At 58.0% G+C, this 22681-nt stretch overlaps 1 protein-coding gene across 2 annotated transcripts in view; it reads left to right on the top strand.

Annotated features, from left to right (window-relative positions):
• The window catches only part of COL5A1 (collagen type V alpha 1 chain), a 170783-nt gene that overhangs the window by 63549 nt on the left and 84553 nt on the right, over positions 1-22681 (top strand). For both annotated transcript variants that reach the window (XM_063082334.1, XM_063082333.1), the window contains exons 5-11: positions 8106-8237; positions 9506-9643; positions 10491-10736; positions 11828-11995; positions 12402-12458; positions 17474-17515; positions 17742-17804. In XM_063082334.1, coding sequence (XP_062938404.1) covers positions 8106-8237; positions 9506-9643; positions 10491-10736; positions 11828-11995; positions 12402-12458; positions 17474-17515; positions 17742-17804 — 846 coding nt within the window. The remainder of the gene's footprint in view (positions 1-8105; positions 8238-9505; positions 9644-10490; positions 10737-11827; positions 11996-12401; positions 12459-17473; positions 17516-17741; positions 17805-22681) is intronic.

Genomic DNA, 22681 nt, shown 5'->3' with positions numbered 1-22681 from the left:
AAGGTTAAATTGAGTGATTAGAGGGCTGGGCCTGGGAGGCCCAGATACGGATGAGGATCAGCCCGAATTCACCAGGCAACTGGGTGGTGCCCGCCCCTGCTCAGCTGGGATCCCCAGGGTGTCCTGTGAACCGGATGTAGACTTGAACTGCAGGGCAGGTGGTGCTGGGGTGGGCGCCGTGGGGACTCCAGGCAGAGACTTGGGAGCCCCACTCAGCTCTCCCATGCCGTGTGCCCTGCAAGATTGACCCTGCCTCTGTCAGCCTCTGTGTGTGTGTGTCTGTGAAATGGGGACGGGAGAGTGGAAAAGGCTCTGCTTCCTGTGAGGACACGGGAGGAGTCAGGAGTGTGTGAAAAAGTCACTTTTCCCAAGACACTGTGTGGGGCTGGGAGCAGGGTCTGCGTGAAATGCCAGTCCGTTCCTGAGGTTCACAGGGCCCAGACGGTGCATGCTGAGAATATGTGATGTGTGAACATGGGCCATCAGGCTGGGGCCAGATAGTGGGGTGGGCTCAGTCCAAGCAGCCTTGAGGGCCTGAGTCCCAGGCACCTTGCTGTCACCTCCAGTGCACTCTGTAGGTCAGCAGCCTGCTCTGTGCCAGGGCTCCTGTGTGTGCATGTGCATGTACATACAAACATGTCCATGCATGCAACACACATGCACACATTTGCATGCATGTGTACACACATGTATATGCCACACCCATGCGTGCATGCACACGCATACGCTGACCCACAGTGGGTAACCCCGGATCTGCAGCTTGGCCTGCAGGTGGGCCATGGGCCTGCTAGTGTGGGGGTTTCTGGGCTGGGCTTGCTTGTGGCCTGGGGGTGCTGATCCCTGCAGGGTAGCCGGGAAGCCATGAGCAAGTGGAGGGCCATGGAAAGTGAGACCCAGACATCAGAATCTCGCCATGCTGGGAAGGCAAGGGCACGGCTGGCAGGAGGCACTGCACGTCCTGGTGGTGTTGACCTCTGCCTCTCTAAGTCATAGTGCCAGTGCAGAGGAGGAGGGTTTGTGATTGTAGGGGGATGGAGGATGGGCAGCGAGGATCTGGGCAGGGAGGAAGGGCTGGTTCTGAGGAGGGCTGGTGGAGTCACATTCATTGTCCTGGCCAGGGCTGGAGTATGCGCAGTTAGAGCTGACATCAGAGGAGGCACGGCCACTGCTGGGCTGGTATCAGACCAGCTCCGTGCACTGTTGTAGGCCAGGGGCCTTGACTGTTCCTGGGGAGGGGTAGACAGTGGGCCTTTCACAGATCTTGGCCAGGGTGCTTGTGAGGTCTCTGGGAGTCAGAGCCCACCCAAGAGGGCATCTGGAGCTGAGAAATTTCTGGGGTGTCCTCAGTGCTTCAGGAATGGTCAGGGTGCCACCTGCCAGGCAATCCCGACAGGGCTGGGTCCTGCAAGGCTGTGGCCTGAGGCCTCTCCATGTGGTCGGTAGCTGTGGACAAGCACGGTGACCCAGCCCTGTTCCAGCTTCCTGTCCCTGTCCCCCGAGAAACCCAGACACACCCAAGCTCAAGGCTGTCCTGCTGACGGTTGCCGCTGGGCTCTGAGGGGCTGCAGGCTGTGGGCAGCGGTGGCCACCCACCGGCTCTCGCCCCCAGCACCTTCCATCTGCAGGGGCTATGACAGGCTTCAGCAGGAGAGGCGTTTTGTGAGGTGACCCTCAGGATTGGTAGTGTGGAGCTTGGTTTCATATCACACCAGGCACCATGAGAGTGCTCTCAAAATACAGCCATGAAGTCATGATCATCTATTTTATGTTTGAAAGACAGAATGTATCGGATGAGGAGCGGCCAGGGGCTGTGCCACCTCCAAGTCTCTGGTGGTGGCTCCTAGAAGTGCTGAGCTGGGAAGGATTCTGAGGCTGCATCTGGTCTTAACAAGAAAGAGTGTGGTGGGAGACAGAGATGGTCATGGCAGGCGTTCTTGAGCCTTGGCAGCGCCATGGGTCTGGTCCACATGGTGGGGAGGAGGCAGGGTGGAGGCCGGGAGTTCCTCTGACTAAAGGGGGAGACTTTGGTTCCAAGACTGCATCCTGTCTGGGGTTGCCTGGCTGGTAGGTGGCTGGGCTGACAACTCCACATGCCCCCTTGCTTCCAGAGACAAGCCAGTTCCCATTTAACGTTGCAGAAGGAATGGTGCCCACTAAGGGATTCCTGAGGCCCCATTGGGGCCAGAAGGAGGGGTGATCTCCCTCTCTAGAGATGCCTTTGAAGTCTGTAAGGGGTGGGTCCAGTCCTGGCCGCATCTTAGAATCACCGGAGCTTTTATGTCTCCTGAGTCCCAAGCCCCCTAGAACTGTTAATGGGAGTTTCTGGAAGCAGGCCCAGGGTCCTGCAGGGTCACCTGCTGGGCAGAATGCAGGTGTGTGGCTGAGCATGGGACAGGCAGGACACAACGTCTCTCTGCCCTGGATCTGTCACATCATTTACTGGGTCAGTGGTGGACACGGGTTTCAGGGCCCTGGGAGTGCTTTAGTGTCATCCCCCCTTGGCTCCCCATCAGGGCCTCCCTGTGCCCCCCAACCCCATTAGTGCTTCTGGATCCAGTTACCGTCTCGACTGTGCTCACAGCAGTCGAGTGGCCACCAGCCACAGGCGAGGCCAGGCCCTGTGTACCTGACTCTCTAGGCTTTGTTGTGACCAACTAGCCCCAGATGTGGCCCAGAGCAGGGCAAGTGGTCTCACTGGAATCCTGTAGGGTGGGTCGGCAGCCTCGCCCTTGGCTCCAGCTCCTCTTCCTCCCCATCCTCATGGGGTCTGCTGGGGATGGGTGCGGGGTGCAGATGTCACAGTGACTCTTCCCTTCCCCTCCCGGCCCCCCCCTCGAAGGGGGCGTGGAAGTGGCCCTGTGGCTCACATGCAGCTGTGGGGCTGGTCCGTGGAGGGGCTGCTGGGCCCCAGGGGCGGCATCTGCTCCGTCTTGGAGCCTGGAGCAGCATCCGCTCCATGCCCTCCCCCCTGCCCCAGGGTTCTGCTGTGAAGCTCCCTGCTCCTTGGCGGCTTTGCTGGGTGCCCAGACATTGGAGGTCCCCCATGTGCAGGCTGGAAGAAGCCCTGGACCAGGACCCAGGTCTAGAGCTGAGCCCGCTTCTGCAGGACTCTGAGCATGAGCCTTAACAAGCATGCTTTAGTTTCCCCTTCTCCACAGTGGTTGTGGGGGGTTGGATAGACCCCTGCCCTTTGATGGATGTGCCCACAGAACAAATGGGCACATCTTCTGAGGTGAAAATCTGCTTGAAGATTTGGTGGGTAAATGCTTTTAAGCCAGTATGGCACTTGCAGAGGAGGGTGGGTGCTGGACATGAAGGGCTTCGTGCCCAGCCTGGACTGGTGGTATGTTCACTCTGCTGCACTGTGGGCGTGTGGGCGGGCAGGCAGGGAACAAGGGCTGGCTGAAAGCTGGGTTAGCTTAGGTTCCGCTGCCCAGGGGTGGGCACGTGGGGATACCTCGGGCTTTGTGCTGATTCGCAGGGTTTATTACTGGGACTTGGTCATCATCTAGGTGATCATCTATGCAGGCCTGCAAGGTGTGGCCCCTGTGCTGGACACCCTGGGGTGTGGAGACATGCCGGACATGTCCTTGGCCCTGATTAGCTTGGGTTTCCCCAGGGAGGCAGACCCTTTAACAGACAACTGTAGTACAATGTGCTGACTGCTGGATCAAGGGTCACGGCTTCTCCCCAAGGCCCCCGGGCTTCCCTTCCTTCCATGAAGTGCATTTGGAGAACCTATATTCAGATGTCAAGCTGCCAGTTGAAAGAAGAAAATATTTTATTTGAATTGGATGAAATTTGAACTAGAAGTCATGTTGCTTAATAAAAATGTGTGGTTTTGATTCACTGTGCCTGTCATATGGTTCTCCTCTGCTGGAGAGTTTAAAACATGGGCCAGGAGCCTCTAACATCCAAGGGGTGGAAGGAGAAGGAGGAAGATAAAGAAGGAGGGAGGAGGGAGAGAGAGACAGAGCGGGGAGGGGAGAGGAAGGGTAGGGAAGAGACAGACAGAGACAAGTGGGCAGGTCTGCCAGCATCAAAGGACTTGGATGGATAGTGAGTAGATGCATGTTTGTGTGGATGGTGGATGGGTGGATGGGTGGATGGTGGATGGGTGGGTGGTGGATGGTGGATGGGTGGATGGTGGATGGGTGGATGGGTGGGTGGTGGATGGGTGGGTGGGTGGATGGGTGGGTGGTGGATGGGTGGGTGGTGGATGGGTGGATGGTTGATGGGTGGATGGGTGGATGTGTGGCTGGTGGCTGGGTGGCTGGTGGATGGGTGGATTGGTGGATGTGTGGATGGTGGATGTGTGGCTGGTGGATGGGTGGCTGGTGGATGGGTGGTGGATGGGTGGGTGGTGGATGGGTGGCTGGTGGATGGGTGGGTGGTGGATGGGTGGGTGGGTGGTTGGTGGATGCGTGGGTGGTGGATGCATGGGTGGTGGATGGGTGGGTGGTGGATGGGTGGGTGGTGGATGCGTGGATGGTGGATGGATGGGTGGTGGATGGGTGGGTGGTGGATGGTGGATGGGTGGATGGTGGATGGGTGGATGGGTGGGTGGTGAATGGGTGGATGGGTGGATGGGTGGGTGGTGGATGGGTGGGTGGTGGATGGGTGGGTGGTGGATGGGTAGATTGGTGGATGTGTGGATGGTGGATGTGTGGATGGTGGATGGGTGGCTGGTGGATGGGTGGCTGGTGGATGGGTGGTGGATGGGTGGGTGGTGGATGCGTGGGTGGGTGGGTGGTGGATGCGTGGGTGGTGGATGGGTGGGTGGTGGATGGGTGGGTGGGTGGCTGGTGGATGGGTGGGTGGTGGATGGGTGGGTGGTGGATGGGTGGTGGATGGGTGGGTGGTGGATGGGTGGGTGGGTGGTTGGTGGATGCGTGGGTGGTGGATGCATGGGTGGTGGATGGGTGGGTGGTGGATGGGTGGGTGGTGGATGCGTGGATGGTGGATGGATGGGTGGTGGATGGATGGGTGGATGAATAGATGAATGGTGTGTGGATGGGTTGGTGGAGGATGAATGGATGTGTGCATGAATGGGTGGGAGGTGGGTGCATGGGTCGGAGGTGGGGACATGGGTGGGATGGGTGGATGGTGGGTGACGGATGGATATGTGGGTGGGTGGGTGGGTGGATGGTTGGATGAACAGATGGATGGTGTGTGGATGGGTGGGTGGAGGATGAATGGATGGGTGGATGGTGTGTGTGTGGGTGGATGAGAAGGAGCTGAGCACTTCCTCAATAGTAATCATGTAAATGCGCCCACCTTTTCCTCCCCTTCTTGGGTGCTGAGCACTATTTCCTGTTCAGTCCCCCTCCCTGAGCCCATCTTACTGGCCCCGTGGCCATCCCCTGGCCCTTGCATGGGTGCCCACCCCTTGCCCCTCTTTCGGAAGTGTTTTCCTGGCTGCCATGGTCTCCTTCCTCCCCCACGCATTTGCCGTTGGGTTTCTGCTCCTCGTCCTGCCTGGGCCCTCCGCTGCCTGTCAGCTCCTGCAGACCCTATTGTCCCTTCAGGCCTCTTCCTGAGCACACGCCACCCCCACCCCATTGATCTCAAGTTCTTCATGTTATTTACTGAGCACCTTCTGTACACGAGGAGTTTTGCGGGGAGGACTTGTTGTCGTTTCCATCACTCCACGAGGTGGATGTTACTACTTTTATGCTCATTTACTCACAGAGAGAAAGAAGGGCTCAGAGAGGTGAGCAGACTTACCCGAGGCCACACAGCCAGGAAGCAGCAGCGCTGGCGTGTGGGCCAGGCCTGAGTGCTGTACAGAGCACGCTCCTTCCCTGTGCGTCCCTGGGGGCTGGGGTCACTCCACCCCCACTCTGAGCCCACAGTGTCTCGGCAGCCCATTCACATGGTGCCTGGCCCTCGTGTGGGTGGTGGTTCTGGGCCACCCCCTCCATCCAAGGCACAGTGCTTGTTCTGCTCTGACCAGACCCCCACATCAAGGGTCTTTGGAGGAGAGCAGCCCTCGAATCGATGGCTGCTGTGTGCACACAGAGCTCACAGCCATGAATGTCCCCTACCCCGCCTGGCACCCCAGCCTCTGCTCAGATGGAGTGAAGGCTCAATGTAAACTATAGGGAATATGCCACCTCCAGATGGGGCCACCTCCAGATGGGGCCTGGGCACTCTGAGCCCGCAGTCCACTGGGTGAGGCTTTCACAGTGGACTCAGGGCCTGTGCTTAACTGTTGCACATGATTTGTTCCAGGAAAGTGGACGGGTGGTGACGCAGTGTGGCGCAATGAGCTCCGGACCCAGATAACTCAACACCCTGCATAACCCCTCACTCTCCTTGCCTTCGGGCACCATCTCCTTCGATGTGATTTCAACATCCCAGCATGTTCTTTCATGTTCTTTTTCCTCCTGTGCAGCCCAGAAGGGTGTGTGGTGGCTGGAACCTTGCAGGATTCCTGATCTGGCCCTGCCCCACCTGCTGTGGGACGATGGGCAGGCGACGTTCCACGGGCTTGGTTTCCTCAGCTGTAGAGTGGGTAATAATAGGACATAATTCATAGGGTTCTTGTGAACACAAGGGGAGACCGTGTGCACATTCTTTGCCCAGGGCCTGACCTGTAGCACACACCGTCTCAGTCATAGTCACCATCACTGATAACATCAGTACTGGATCGGCCACCTGTGTCCATCTGATTGGGGCCAGAAGACTCTCTGCCTTGGGAGGGTCCAGGGTGCTGCAGGGTGACTGCTAGCGCATGTCGGGTGTTTGTCATCTTGGTCTCTGTGAGAACGTCTGGGAGGCCTGTGCGCTCATTCCTAGCTCATTTCTACTGAGAAAAATGGAGCAAACGGTTGCCCTTCCCCCACTCACGCAGTGAGACCGTCGGCTGCTCGGACGAACGCCCCGTGATGAACCAGAAAGCTCAGTGGTCAGCGTGCGGGTTCATTCATTTGGTGGCATGTGTCAGTGCTTCATTTCCCTATACGGCTGAAGAATATTCCATTGTGTGTGTAGACCACATTGTGCTTATCCACTGGCCTGTCGATGGACCCTTGGGTTGCTTCCACCTTGTGGCTATTGTGAATAGTGCTGCTGTATATACGGGTGCACATGTTTGAGTCCTTGTTTTCATTTTGGGGGGTGAACTGATTGGGGTAAATTGTTTGTGTACCTGTTTCAATTCCTAGGATTGGATTTACTGGGCCATATATTAATTCTGTGTTTAACTTTTGAGGAATCAAGCATTGCCTCTTTAAAAACAAACTATCTCAGTGGTTGAGGCGTGATGGGGAAGGGGGCAGGGTTCCTCCAAGCCTTCACAGTCTAGGGTGGATGAGTTGGCAGGCTGTGTTTCTTACCCACAGTAGACAAGAGCTCTGAGCACTGGGCTGGCACACGGTAGGTGCTCAAAGAGTGTCTGATGGGTGGATAGTGGATGGGTGGGTAGACAGATAGAAGGATGGATAAATGGATGGATGGATGGATGGATTAGTGCATGGATGGATGGGTGGGTGGATGGATGGATGGATGGGTGGGTGGATGGATGGATGGATGGATGGGTGGGTGGATGGATGGATGGGTGGGTGGGTGGATGGATGGGTGGGTGGGTGGGTGGGTGGATGGGTGGATGGGTGGGTGGGTGGATGGGTGGGTGGGTGGGTGGGTGGGTGGATGGGTGGGTGGGTGGATGGATGGGCGGATGGATGGGTGGGTGAATGGATGGGTGGGTGAATGGATGGGTAAATGGGTGGATAGTGGTTGAGTGGATGGTAGATTTGATGGGTAGATTGATAGATGGATAGAAGGATGGATGGAAGGATTGATGGATGAATGGGTGGACGGATGGGTGGAATGGATGGATGGACAGATGGGCCAATGTATGGGTGGATGGATGGATGGATGAATGGGTGGGCGGTCCAACCTAGCTAGGGTGGCTTTTGGATGCAGCAGCTTCCTGGGAGGAAGTCTGGCCCTGAGGATAAATCTCCTCTCTAGGAGCTCCTCTCTGCCTCATGGCATCAGGCCAGGTCTCCTCTTTGCCTCATGATATAAGGCCAGGTCTCCCAGGTCACCATGTGAGTGCCCTGTATGCTGCTTATTCATGAGCTTTTGTCCTTTTCCAGGGTGACATCCAGCAGCTGCTCTTTGTCTCGGACCACCGGGCAGCTTATGATTACTGTGAGCACTACAGTCCCGACTGTGACACCGCGGTCCCTGATGCCCCCCAGTCACAGGACCCCAACCCGGATGAATATGTGAGTCAGCTTACACTGGGTTCATGGTGGAGGCCGTGGGCAGAGCCCCTGGGATGGGGTAGGGTCAGGCAGGCAGGGTGGATGTGCAGGGATGTGTAAGCTCTGGGACCCTCCATTTTAAATAAATGCCTGGGGTGAGGTGAAGGGACCCAGGGGAGAGTTGTGTGTAAGCATTTTGCTCTGCAGTGCTCCCCAACGATGGGTCACGGTGGCCTTGTTATAACTCCTCTTCGGCCCTTTCAGCCAAGTCCCAAGTGTCTCTCCCCTGCTGCCTTATGACCTCGATGTGGTGTTTGGAAGCAGGGATGTCACAGATGTCCTCCGGGGACTCAGTCCACTGGACAGGGCTGTCTGCAGTGTGCCAGATAGGATGGACCTGAGGACAGCTCACCACAGAGTGCCCCGTCCTCTGATTCCCAGAGCGGCAGTGACTGGAGAATAGCCTTGTTCTGAGTGTTTTCAGGGACAGGCCTGACACTGTTCCTCTTACTGTGACCCATCATGGTCCATGGGTCAGCCGGCCCCTGCACCTGCCCCCACACTCCAGCAGCTCCTAGTTTATTTTCTCTGCAGTTCTTACCCGCTCTGGGTGAAAATCCTCTCACTCCCTGGTCCAGTTTGACTCTCCTTTCTTTATGTAATATTAAGTTCTGCTGTTTATTTCTCCTCGGCCCTTCTTCTTTCACCACCAGCCAGGACAGAGGACAGGGGTGGCCCTGAAGGATCTGTAGGCTTGTGTGACCTGGGCCACGTCTCACAAAACCGAGAACGAGGCTAGACGGGGCTCCCTGCTGGGCTCCTGCAGCCCCGGCCTCCTGGCCAGCCCCTCCTGATTCCTGACATAGAAATGGTTCTGAGGACAAGACCTCCCTTGCTGCTCTGAAGCCTCCATTGGGTCCCGGGCTTCATGGCTTGGGGCTGGAGGTCAGGGAGTTGTAAGGCCAGTGACAGCTGCGTGGCCCAGGAGGCCTGCACCGTGGCTGGTCGTCCTGGCCCCAGGGTCGGAACGGTCAGATGCCTCCCACTCTGAGTTCCTCTCAAGGGGTCCCGAGGTCCCCCGTTTCCTCTCAGGTTTCTGGTGGGGCCGACTCAGCTTCCCAAAGAGCTGCAGAGGGAAGACCCCACCTGGGGACCCAGGTGCTGCTTCCTGCCTGGGGCTGGTGGGGACTTTGGGGTGTCCTCTCCTCCCAGCTGGATCTGAGGGTACAGGAGTGAAGCAGGCTGGTCTCCTAACGGGTCTGTTCTCCTTGTTTGCGACGTGCTTTCAGTACCCAGAAGGAGAGGGTGAAGGTGAGACCTATTACTACGAATACCCCTACTACGAAGACCCGGAAGACCTGGGGAAGGAGCCCGCCCCCAACAAGAAGGCTGTGGAAGCTGCGAGAGAAACCACGGAGATTCCCAAGGTCTGACCTGGCCGCGGCTGGGGCTGGGGGCTCATGGTCCCTCGAGGCCATCGTGCATCATGGAGGAACCGTGCCCAGCCTGTTTGGTGGGGGGCATCAGCTCAGCAGGCCAGGGGGTGCCACGGGGCTGTCTGTGCTCTGTCGTCACGGGAGTGTTGGGCAGAGGGCCTCAGGAGATGTGGGTGTGAAGGACAGTGTGGCTCCTGGTCCCCGCCCAGCAGCCGCGTGGCCTCAAGCAAGCCTAGGCTTGGGTCTCGGGTTCCTCAACATAAGCACAGCCGTGGAACGGGAGGGCAGTGCTGGGGCTCCCCGTGTGTCCCGCCGTCTCCTCACCGGATGCTGCGAGGAACGTGGTCAGACCCCGTGCAGCGAGCGCACAGGAGCCAGCACCCCTGTGTGCGTGTGCGGGGCTGATACAGCCTCAAAACCAGCCTGCCCGTGATAACTGGATGGGCCGCGTGTGTGTATGTGTGAGTTGTGTGTGTGTGTCCTTCCAGGGAAAAATGACCTGGTGCCACATTGCTCTAAGAGTCTGAAATGTTCTGCTCCTTTTGTTTTTAAATTTTGAGATGGAATTCACCCTTTTCCAGTGTCACGGGGTGGTTTCCAGTCCCTTCCAGCTCTCTCGGGATGGGGGCTTGCAGGCGGGGCTGCTTTCTTCCTCCTCTCTGTCTTTCTCCTGGGATGATGGAGGCGGCCCCTGCACCCCAATCCATGGGCCTCTAGTTGGACAGCAGGCCCCGGTGTCCCACTCGCTCTCAAGCTGCAGAGATGCTTGCACCTGCACATGTGGGAAGTCCCAGGGCTCAGCCCCCTAACTCTGCCTCTTTCTGCCCTTGGCTCCCAGGAGGTGACCCTGCCTGCCACGGAAGTCCCTCCCGTGCCCGAAACCAGTGAGAGACCCGGGAAGGAGGAGGACCCCGGCATAGGCATAGAGGACTACGACTACGTGCCCAGCGAGGACTACTACACGCCGCCCCCTTACGACGACCTCAACTACGGCGAGGGTGCCGAGAACCCCGACCAGCCTACCGACCCTGGTGCAGGGGCTGAAATGCCCACCAGCTCTGTTGTCGCCTCTAATGCCTCCAACGTAATTGCCTTCCTCCCTGGCTTGGTCTGGGGGGAGGGAGGGGCAGGGCTGAGGCTGGGCTTGGGACCCCTGAGCTCTTCCCCTTTCTCTGTTCTCACCTTGGGGGCCCTTGGGTGGCTCCCAGGGTCCCAAGCGCACTGCGCCCTGGACTGGGGCCCTCTGCAGCTGGGCTGCCCGTGGAGCATGTGTGGAGTCCCTGCTTGCTGAGCCGGGCTCAGGGCCATCAGTTATTCACCCGCAGCATGGGCAGAATGACCCCAGCCCTCGGGTCTTGGGGCTCAGGTGGAAATTGCATGAGGAGGTGCTGCTGCCACGGCCAGATGCTGTCGGGCTAGAAGGGCACGTGTAAGAGGGACCCAGACAGACACAGATGAGTTTGAAGCTGGGCAATGTGGGACAGGACAGGGGCCTTGCCGTCAGATGGGCGAGCTTGCAGTCTCTGCCAGTTACCTTGGAAAGTGACCTTGCCTCTCGGGTCTCAGGATTCTCATTACAGCAAGGCTCTGATAATGCCCGCTGCTGGGGCTGTGAGGTGTTCAGACTAGGCAGGGATTTTGCACAGTCCTTGGCACATAGCCCATGCTTAGAGATGGCCGTTGTGTGGTGCCAAGGTCTTCTCTGCCATTGAGGACACCAGCACCAGTGGGCCCAAACCCCTACTCAGCAGGTGTGGGATCAGGGACGTGCTAGCCCGAGGCCCGAGGCCCGAGACTGGGGTGGAGCCCTGACTAACAACATCCCCAGATGCACGGTGCAGCTGGTGCTTTGTGCTGCGTCCTGGCCCTGCCCTAGCTTGTCATGCACCTTGGGCAGGTTTGGGTGACAGTTTCCCTAGTGTGAGAGGGAGAAGTGTAAAGAGGCTCCCAGGAGCCACAGGACTTCTCCTGGCAGGTAGGACTCTAGGCTGAAGGTGCTCTGTGGCCTTGGAGTCCTGGGGTGTGGGACCTAGAGCCCACAGAGGGCGGACATCTCTGTCAGGTCTACCTGGTGTCCGAGGCCCACGCATGGTGGCTGGCAGAGAGGCGGTGCCAGCATGTTGTTGAGGCTGGGCTCTCCCTGGTGACCCTGCTGCTCCTTCCCTCCCTCCGTAGCCGGCTCCATCTCCAGGGGAAAGGACAGATGGCTCGGAGGGGGAGTTCACTGAAGAAACCATCAAGAACCTCGACGACAACTACTATGACCCTTACTATGACCCCACCATCTCCCCATCGGAGATCGGGCCCGGCATGCCAGCCAACCAGGACACCATCTATGAAGGGGTGAGAGGGCACGGGCCCCCTTCCGGCGGGGGCTGGGGGGCTGGGGAGCACAGGGCCCTCCTTCTAGGGAGCCTCCTCTCTGGTGGGGTCTGCAGGGAGCAGAGGTTGTGTGCCGTCCCTGAAGCCTTATTTTTTTCAAGAGATCTCAGGTGCTCAGAGTTTGATCGTGAATGATTTGTGTGCCATGCATAGGTGTCTCTGATCCATGCGTGGCCTCTCGCGGGTGGTCCACTCGCTCACTGTCAGAGCTTGCACAGCTCCTCTGCCTTGCTCTGGGCCTGGGGAGATGCCCAACCGCGAGTGGCGCCCTTGCTTTGCTAAGTCATACAGATTTTGTGTGATCTGGGCTTTCTTTTTCCCTTTTCTCTCCCCCGTTCTCCGTCTGTCTGCCTTTTATCACCCCCAGATTGGAGGACCACGGGGCGAGAAAGGTCAGAAGGGAGAACCAGCGATCATCGAACCAGTAAGGACATTTTCTTATTCTCTCTCTGACCAGGGGTGACTGCTGCTTGGGGGACGTGGTGGGAGGTTAGGATGTGACTGGATCCACGGGCCTCCTGCACCTGTACGCTCTGGGCCGCTCTGTGGAGCTCCATGACCTCAAGTCATATGAACAGCCCCTCGGGGGGAGTATATTCCACACCTTGATTGAGTTGTGAGGTTTGCGCTGTACACGAGTTCTGAGCGTCTCTCCGTGTGTCCGTTTTACCCGGGACAGAAAGGAACTCAGAATGTTTTAGAAGGAGGGTAGAGACCCCTCAGAAGAGCGTGGTGAGGGACAGCAGGCATAGATTGCCATCGGTTGTGAAGGTCTGGAGCGTGGAGGGGGTTTGCCTCTCATGCCTGTGGTGCAAGTGTCGGAGTAAGTTTGGTGAAACTGCTGAATGTGGAAGACTGTTTATGAAACCATGTCGAGGGAATTAAATAAAACAGCCCTGTGCTGAAATTCCAGTTGAGGAACACTCACCTCTTTTAGGTAATGGGATTGTGGGTAAGTTAAAAAACAGTGCTGTTGATAATGTCTTCAAATGCGGAACCACAGCACAGAACGGTCTAGCTGCTCCTGCTGAGCCAGTCAGTTCCGTGGGGGCCCCGCCTCCTGCTGGAATGTCCTTGTCCCTCAGGGTGCCCCAAGGTCCACCTGGTGGTCTCAGAGCTGCTGAGATCAGGGCCTTGACCCCCCGTCTGGTAAAGTGCCCCGTGATCAGCTGCACGTGGTAGGCACGGTGGTGCGGTGGGAGGAGCTGGCTGCCACTGGCCACACCCACCCCATCATCTGAGTGCCCAGGGAGGAGGTGCATGTCTTGGCCCACGGCCAGTCATGAGGTGGAGGCCAGGCTGTCACTTCTACTGCCAGGTCTTGGTTCCTAAGGGCTGAGTGCAGGACGCAACCTTGGTGCTCCCAGGGGCCCTTCTGACCTTGTGGTTCCCAGGATGGAGAATCCCAGCAGTCTTCCATCCTCCTGCAGAACTGGGAGGTCATTGGGGAACCTTGACTGGTGGCACTTAGCAAGTCTCTGTCTCCTCTGGAATCCGTCTGAAGCCCGAGGCCAGGGCAGACAGGATGTAAACCATCTCTGGGAAGGAATCCCCGGGGCCAGAGGTTCAGCAGAGCTCTCCCAGCCTGGCCCTTTTCCCGGCCTGTGGAAGCATCTAGATGGCTTTCGTGGGACTCTGTGCCCTCCCTCCAGGTCTGTGCCAGCGCTGGGACCTGTTGGTACCCACTGGGCTGTGAGGCAGTCACTGGGTACACACGTCCTTAGACCCAGCCTCCCTTTCCAGGGCTCTTTGTGGGTCCCAGGAAGACAGAGCTTGTCTGAGGCCAAAGGATCAGGGGCTACAGGGAAAGGGGTGCAAAGGTGTGGAGGGAGACCCCGAAGCTGGGGTTCCTTGTTCAGCAACATGAGAAGTTTCCATGCCAAGTCCAGGCACAGGGCAAAGGGCAGCTGCGGGAAAAGGGTGTGATGGCGGGGGACTGGGCAGACTCATCCAGAAAGAGCATGGCTGGGGGTGCATGGGTAGACTCATCCAGAAAGAGCGTGGCTGCGGGGGCCTGGGCAGACTCACCCAGAAAGAGCGTGGCTGTGGGGCTTGTGGGCTCGTTCCCACCTTGTGGTCAGGGTGTTTGCAGATGGTTAACAATAGCAGAGGTTGCTTCTCTGTGGACCGGGCAGTGCTCCTCTCCCTGGGATGTGGGGACTTCCTGTGATGTTTCCCCAGATGGTCTTGGACCCCAGGTGGGCTTGAGGTTGACTGTGGGTTCTTTTGCCTTGCTTCAGTAAAAGGGCATCTTGCCTGGGGAAGAAGATGGGATCCCTGTAAAGGGTAGGTGACCAGGCTGCAGGGTCCTGGGCTTGGTTCCCCCACCCCCCGGCTCTGGGAAGGGCTTGGCCGATAGGTTTGAATGAGCTTCTCGTTTCCCTGAGGGGGCTGGCTCTGAGTGCACATGAGGAGTCCGAGCTTGGGGAGGGGTGAGTGTGGGGTGGGCCCTTGGTGTTCCTCTGCGGGGCTGCACTGACATGGGCAGCGGGCGAGGGTGGGCCGGAGGCGAGGGCTGAGAAAGCAGCAGCAGTCCAACTTAAATAGCGTGTCTCCAGAAAATCCACTTCATCTTTGCTAGGGGAAAAATGAGCCATCTGGATGCAGTTAAGGAAGGACTCTCTCCCCCTCTGGCCCAGTGACAGCTCCTTCCCAGCCCCCAGCCCACTCGGAGTGTTCAAGGGTCCTTTGGCTAGTCCCCCTGGAGAGATCATGTAAACAGTTGGAATTTCTCAACCTGGAGCATGGCCAGATGTCCTCAGAGTCTTAGCTGCATGTAAACAGATGGCCGGGTCCTGGGGGCTGTGCAGGCATGGTGGCCCTTTGGGGATGGGGTGCCTCCTGTCTCCTTTCCTCCCGCACCTGCCCACGACCTCCCTCTCGGGAGCTGCGGCTCACTGCACATCCAGCTCCCAGAGCCAGTTTCTTCTCTGCGCCCATGCCAGGGACACAGCTAGCTGCTTCCCACTCGTGTCCGGCACCCTCTAATTTGTCAGCAAGACCAGAGGCTCCTTAAAAGGACAAGAATCTGCCTAGCTGAGAGGAGGCAGGTTTATTAACCTCCCCGAGCTTCTGGCCTCACTGGAGCTCAGGGACCTGGAGGTCCCCAGATCCGATGACTTATCTCACCTGGTGGGCATCCATGAGGGCCTCCTGAACTGCCACCTGCACCTCCCACTGCTTTATTATTTTTTAGTATGCTGATTAATAGATGGTCAGAACTCCACAAAGAGTTGTTTTGAGTTCAGCAAAGCCTCAGATCTTTTATTCCTTTTTTTATTGTCATACTTGAGGTGTACGACACGATGTTTTGATATACTCATCCAGTGAAGTGACTCCTGCGGTCCAGCACATTTCTTTCTTCCCGTACCCTTTCTTTCCTTTATGGTAACAGCACCTAAAATCTACACTCTTGGCCAATTAGTGTACAATACTATGAAGGACAGTCAGCCCTTTTCCTGTTGTTTCTCTTGCCCTGATGAATTTTGAGACGGCGCTGCTGGGGGGCCGGGTGCAGAGGCCGGCCTGCCGCAGGAAGGACCATGTGCGGGGTGCAGAGAAGCACCGGTGCTGGTGGCCGCGTGCGCTCTGGGTGGCGGCTTTGCCTGGGAAAGGCTCGCATCCCCTCCACTGGCTCCTTCGTCCTGCAGTTGCCTCCTTCCTTCCTGTGCCGGCCTGGAATGATCTGGGATTGGCCCTCGCGGGAGGGCCCGGCCCAGCATTGCCCCAGTTCGCTGAGGACAGCAGATTTTGTGTCTGGGAAGACAGCTGCAGTCCCCCAGGCCCCACAGTGGCCAGTGGTTCTTCATCTAATCCCAGCTCGGTCTCTGAACCTTCTTAGCTGCCTTCGTCAGAGAAGGAGGGAGGAAAGCTGGGACACAGCACACTGTTTGGAGGAACCTCTGCGCACATCACCTGCACATGTTTCTCTGTGTGTACATCTGTGTAAACACAGCGTTTGTCCTCCCAGCAACTCGGGGCCCTGGTGTGTGGGGTGGGCAGCTGAGAGCTCTGCAGCCCCCTGACTGGCAGTCCCCCCACTGGCCTGATGCCCAGCGCTGCAGCGAGTGCCGGTGACCCTCACGCTGGGCAAGTCCTTTCGCTCGTCAGAAGCAAGTGTGGGTTTCATAAGAGGATGCTCGCTTTCAAAGAAAAGTCAGGGTCCCGCCACCTGGCCGTCCTCGGAGCGCAGCGACTCCCACGTTCCTTTGGGCTGGGCCAACAGGAGGCGGGGATGCACCCCGAGCCAGGCACCTCTGCCCTCTCACCCTGCTCTGTCGTCTGGGAATTAGCGGGAGAGGGTGGCCCTGTTCATCGCCCCTCCTGGGGCCGATCCATGCCGTGTGCAAGCCCAGCCTGCCCAGCGTGGCCCACAGAACAGACCCCGGGACCCCAACACACACACCCCACTGCTTCTTAGTGTGCATACCCCTGCCGGGGTGGGAGACCCTTCCCTCCCTGCAAGGGAGCGTGTTGCCCTGGGTCCCCCCTCACGTGTGCCTGGAGCACAGAGACATTTGGGGTGGGGGTGTCTGACCCCGGTGTGGCCAGGTTGGGAGTGAAGAGAGAAGTCCTGCACTGGGAAGGGAGGCTGGACATGGGGGTCTCAGAGCAGGAGGCTGCATCCAGCAGGGAGCTGCAGACCACACTCCCATCGCGGCCCACATCGCTGTCCACAGCACCCTGCCTGGGGCTCAGGCCAACAGCAGGGGCAGGGGGCTTTGTCCTATTTGGGGTTAGAGATTGCGGGTTGGGGGTAGAGTTGGGGGGCCCATGGCCCAGTGAGGTGCGGGGCTAGGGGAGGACCACTGAGGGTCCAGGTGGACTGGGCAGGGTTTGGCACTTGCTCTGGGCTGTGCTTCGTGCCAGGAGGAGGCATTTCCCACCTGGGGGCAAAGGGGGCTGGAGGCGCAGCCCCGGGGCCCGATGATTCTTCCAGCAGGGGCAGGAGCCCAGCCCGAGGCCTCTGCCCTCAGTGCCTCTTGCCTCATCCTCCCTGAATCCACCTGGACCCCTGCATTCTCCCAGGGTCTGCTTCCTCCCTCGGGTGGCCATGTCCTGGTGGCCTGCCTAGGCCCTCCCCCTCAGGCAGAAAGGAGATGGGGGGCCTGGTGGTCTCGGTCCCTTTCTCTTATCTCAGCATCTTCAGGTGTTTCTCTTGAAGCTGCTCTTGAGGGAAGCGTGTTGGCTGCTGACCTCTGACCAGGGCTGGTCGCTGTGCCTTGGAACACTAGGAGGCCAGTCATCGCGCCCCCCACCACAGCCTCCATTGCAGAGGCCCCTGCCCTTGAGCCCCGTGAGGACAGTGGGAGCTGACCAGGGCCCACGTCTGCAGGGCTCTTGTGCACGCAACTCGGAGGCTGTCCACACTGCTCGGGTCTGGGGTCTCGGAGGGATGGGCCCCTTGGTCTCATGTGTCTTCTCTTCTGTCTCTTCCAGGGCATGCTCATCGAGGGCCCACCAGGCCCGGAAGGCCCCGCTGTGAGTATCAACTACTACTTTCCGGTGACTGTGGGAAGCTTTCTTGGGATGAGGGGTTGGTGACACCCCTTAAACCTCCGGATGGAAAAGGGGGCTCAGCACTACTGCAGACACGCGGGGCCAGCAGCCCCGGCCCCTGCCTGTGCCCTCGCTGAGCTAGGCGGGATGGAGCCTCGCCCCGTGGCTGTGTCTTTTAACTCTCTCCTGATGTTGTTTTTCATTCTAGGGTCTTCCAGGACCTCCAGGGACTGTGGGTCCCACTGGCCAAGTTGGTGACCCCGGAGAAAGGGTAAGAGGTTGACTGTGGTCCTTGAGATCACATGTAGGGGGGCTTGTCTGTGTGTCCTCGCTGCTCTGTGACCCGTGTCATCCCGGCTGTGGGGAGGACAGTGGGCCCATTGATTTCCTGGCTCACCTTGCCCCTCACCCCAGGCACATGTGACGCCACCGCCTCCTCAGGTGTTTGTGGAGGTCGACTGCTGCCCGGCCTGTGCTGGGGCAGGCAGCACTGGGAGGAGCAGGACCCAGCCGGGCTCTGACACCCACGAAGGCTGACCGCGGTCAGCTCAGGGCGCCGCCCTGCGTTAGCGCGGCAGACATCACGGTAGTGACCGCTAGGGAGCTCCCGTGCCTCCCCGGTGCCTTTCCTGGTGCAGCCACTTTATGCAGAGTCTGCACGATTCCTTCCTCAATCTGAGAACTTCCGTGGTCCCTGTTTCTCCTCACTTCCACCCTCCTTGCCTAGGGAAGCAGGGGAAGCTCCTCAGGCAGGTGAGGATTCTCCACCCACACGTCCCGGCAGGTGGGCGGGGAGGCTGCACCTGCCACCGCGATCGCCTCCTGACACCTGGTGGGCGCCTTGAGTACTGCGGCCCGTCGATCTTGTCCCTTGGGACTGAGTTTTTCTTTCTTTTATTTTTCTGGCTGTCCGAATGAATATTGATGTGAGTACAATCGGGTTAAGAGCTAATAACCCGATGGCTAAGTTGTAGATGAGAGGAACGTGGAGTGTGCGTGGGTCCTAATGAGCATTTATGCCTGAGGCCTGCCACACTGCCTGGCCAGAGTGTGGGCCTAATGGGCGTCTGGGTGGGTGGATGGATGTCTGGGTATGGTCATGGGGGAAGGTGGCATGTAATGTCAGAGGGCCAGTGGCTAGGAACTCTTCCGAGGCAGCTCTGTGGGGAGTTGTTTGAGGGGTGGGTTGACTGCAGACAGAGGGAAGAGTGGGGCGCGGTCCTGGGACAGTAAGTCATGCCCTTTGACCCCGAGGGAAGTAGGGCAGAGGCAAGATGGCCAGCGTAGGTGACAGCGGGCAGGGGCAGGTGCCTTCACCTATGCGGGGAAAGAGCTCTGTGGGGTGGGCACATGCTGGGCAGGGGCTTAGGTGAGCATTGAAGTTGACCTTCTGGAGTGATAGGATTTGGGTTAGGATTGGGGGCAGGAGGTTGTCATTGTCTGCATGGATGGATGACCTCTGAGAGCAGTCCAAACCAGACTGGCCGTGCAGTAAGATTCCCCGCCATGTGCTTCTCCTGGCCAGGGCTCTGGGGCCCAGAACAGGTGGGTTTTTCTCCCCAGCAAGGGATGCGGCAGGAGGCAGGGGCTTGGTTGGCCTCAGGAACGCTTCGCTTCTGTGTGCTGCTCCCACCTCGGCCACACTGCTGAAGTTCAGACAGGCCACAGAGAGGGGCGGGCAGCAGCTTTGGGAGGCGATGTGTTCTCTCTCAGGTGTGGGATAGGGTGCTATCCACAGGGCACACAGATGTGGATTGACATCGCCAGTCCAGCTCAGTGTCGTTCCAAGCATCCATCCCTCCATGTTTGTCCATCACTTGGATATTTACTGAGTGCCCACGGTGCTAGGCCCTGGTCTAACACTGAGGACCAAAATGACTGTGAATGTACTTGGTCCCTGCCTTTGGGCTGAACCTGGCTCAGGGTCAGCGGTGGTGGCCCTGCCAGTGTCCCGTGGCACTGCGGCCTGACCCGGCTGCTCTGTGGGGAGGGGACTGATTCTAGGTGCTGAGTGCCACCTAACCCCTGGGCCTGGCTCAGTCCGGCCTGGTTCAGGACATCATCACTGCTCAGTGCCCAGATCTTGCTCGATGTGAAAGAGCACTGGATGTGGAGTCAGGACCCTGCACTGCCGCTGCCAGTGGGTGACATCAGAATCCCTGCAGTGGAGGAAAAACTTTTTTTCTGCTCTCTTAGGATCAGGTACTGGGACCTGCAAATTAAACTGACAAAAGACAGATGAATAGGAGAAAAGTCATACAGTCTTAGTAGTATTTTTAATTTTATGTATGCAGAGGCTTCATAGACAAGAAGTGGAAACTGACAGAAGTGGTTAGACCTGGGAGATTTGTGCCGTTTTGCAGAGGCAGTAAGATGTGGGGAAGTGGCCTGGGCTTCGATGGGTGATCAACTATGGGAAAGTGACCAGGAAATACATGGGAAACTAATGGAAGATAAGGGCCATTTTAGCAAGGTCTGTTCATGCAGCTCATCAGGTGCTGGTTTTCCTGTCTTTGGTGATAAGGTTTGCTCCAAATCCTGGTGCAGGGGCAGGAGTGGGACGGGTGGGCGGTGAGGTTATGCCACATTCACAAAGTGGGGCTTAGGGCCTGCTTTTAGCAGGAAAAGGGAGGTAAGAGAACTCTTCCTGTATCTATTGATTCCTATTTGCCTTTAGCACAAAATGATCCTTATGCCAAAGTGGCATATTTAGGGGTGGCATATCCTCCCGCTTCACCTGCTTGTCTCCTTGCCCATCTGCACCAGCGCCTCTCGCTGTGTGTCAGGAAGAACCCTCCTCTCCCTGCTGGCCCAGCCCTGCCACCCTGGGATTCTACTGCCCTTCCTCCCGAAGCCTTGACTTGTTTATTCTCCCATCTGACCTTCTCTTGTTTGAGCCTTTTCTTCCTAGCTGGACAGTGAGTTCCTCAAAGACAGGCCTCACCTCTGTGTTTCTCCTGCGTCCCCTTCGCTGCACCGTGCACCCAGAGGGCACGCCATGGGCAGCTGTGGCTGGGGGCTGGGAGCCGACCTGTGCACCTGCCAGCCTGCAGCAGCCTGTGCTTCCACTGGCTAGACCCCGGGGTGCTTCCTTCTGACAGCCCCTCACGCCCCAGGGCTCCCCGCTCTCCAGGCTGCTCTCCTTAGACCTGCCTGTGGTGCTCGCTCCCCGGATCCTTTCCTGCTCCAGTGAGATGTCAGCATCAAGAAGGGGCCTGGGCCATCCCTCCATCCAATTTCCCTTAGTGGACAGATGGGCAGGCTCAGAGCAGGCAGGGAGACTTGCTAAAGCCCCAGAGGAGATGGAGGTGGAGCTGGGGTTAAGCCCAGAACTGGTGCCCAGACTGGGAGGCCCCCACTCTAGCTGTGAGGCAGAAAATCGAAGATGTGAAAGCTGAGCTCCCCGAAGGAGCTTCCGAATCCCACTCGGGCTGGGCAGCTGTTAGCCGTCCCTCCCTGGCATCTATTCTCTGAGGGTCTGGCTTCTGTGCCTCTTGCTGGTACATTTTCATAGGCGTCCGGCTCTTCTGGGCCTCCTGGAATATTGCTGACAGATGTCCAGGGGTCTGAAATCACTGGGCACTGGGAAGTTACAAAAGGCGTTCACGGGCATCCCAATGGTCCGATAGTGGGGTGCTGAGCAGCATCCGCTCTGTTTAAAGTTGCCATTTATCCACTAACTTTCTTTCTTTTTTTTTTTTTTGTCTTTTACGTGACCGGCACTCAGCCAGTGAGTGCACCGGCCAGTCCTATATAGGATCCGAACCCGCGGCGGGAGCGTCGCTGCGCTCCCAGCACCACACTCTCCCGAGTGCGCCACGGGCTCGGCCCTCCATTAACTTTCTTACCTTCTGATTGTCCCCCAGGAGTTCCAGCTGGTGTTGGCTGGCCTCTGCGATCTGTTGCTCTGGAGGTAGACTTTGAACAGATTTTCCACTTGCAGCGTGTTTATTAGTTTTGGTTGAAGTGATGATCCGTTCTCTCGGGTCTGAGAATGGCAGGGAATGAAGCCTCTTCTCACGCTCCTGGAAGCCTGGCTCAGCCTGGGAAGCCTCAGGGGTTCAGTATGCAGGTCCCTTCCCAGGCTCTCCTAGCCAAAATGGAGGCTCTTCCAGTGTTTTGTCAGCACTTTGCACAGGGGCACCCCCTCCCTCACAGCTGGGATACGTTTAATGCCCATGCCATCCATGACCCCGTGACACTGCTCGGCCCTTGTGACCAGCCCGTCCTTCCAGCTGCCTCCCTCCTTTTTATGTTTCCAAGGTTGGGCTTCCCTGTGGGATTTCGATCGGGTGCATTTTCTATGCCTTAAAAGGTCTGTAAGCCACGCCCCCAAGGAGAGCAGTCTTTACCCCACTAGAAAGCGTGGCTAACAGGTGCCTTGTATGTGCCAGGGTTGTCTCCCAGTACCAGCCTTGGGGAGCACCCCTGGTACCATCACCTGCCCCCCAGCCTGCTTGATGTAGGCCAAGGGTCTGGGGTGCAGACACGGGCTGGGGTGCTGGCCCCTTGACAGAGGGTGAGTCCAGGGATGAGCGTGCGGCTGCTGTCTAGCACAGAGGAACTGGCTTCAAGAGAGGCCGTGGAGGCGTGAGTGCAGCACTGGGCCCCGATATTCCGCAGCCCCAGCCTCCTGGTCATGGACGTGCAGATCCAGTCTCTGCTTGTGCTGGGAAGTGTTCGGGACATCTTGGCAGAGTTGCTGAGAGAGTTCACATGCTCACACATACACTCACACACAGGCCCACACACGTGCACACACATACACATACAGTCTAGGTTCACTCCAACAGGGTGGCCCTGCAGTGAAGGGAGGCCCCGGGCTGTGTGCCGCTGTTGTGAGCAGCCTGGTCTTGAATGACTTCTGGCTGTTTCCAATCACATTCATCTTCAAAGTTTTGTCCCTGGAGGCTGTTGGTAGGAATTGGTCCAAGCTTCAGATGCCCTTTCAGAGGAGCAGTGCGTGGGTTTTTCCCCAGTAGCCCTGGAACCAGTGCACAGCTCCCAGAAGGAGCTATGGATCGAATGGAACATTCATTTGCGTGTATACGTTCTGGTATAGACAAGAAAGTCGAGCACAGTTTATGGAGAGGAGGGGAGGGGAGGAAGAGCACCTGGGGGAGTTTCTGCAGAAAAAGGGCAGTTGGC

This window comes from Cynocephalus volans, chromosome 17 (assembly GCF_027409185.1).
Source record: "Cynocephalus volans isolate mCynVol1 chromosome 17, mCynVol1.pri, whole genome shotgun sequence".
Lineage (NCBI taxonomy): Eukaryota > Metazoa > Chordata > Mammalia > Dermoptera > Cynocephalidae > Cynocephalus > Cynocephalus volans.
Note: the sequence above shows the minus strand (reverse complement) of the source record. Positions and strands in the feature narration are given on the sequence as shown.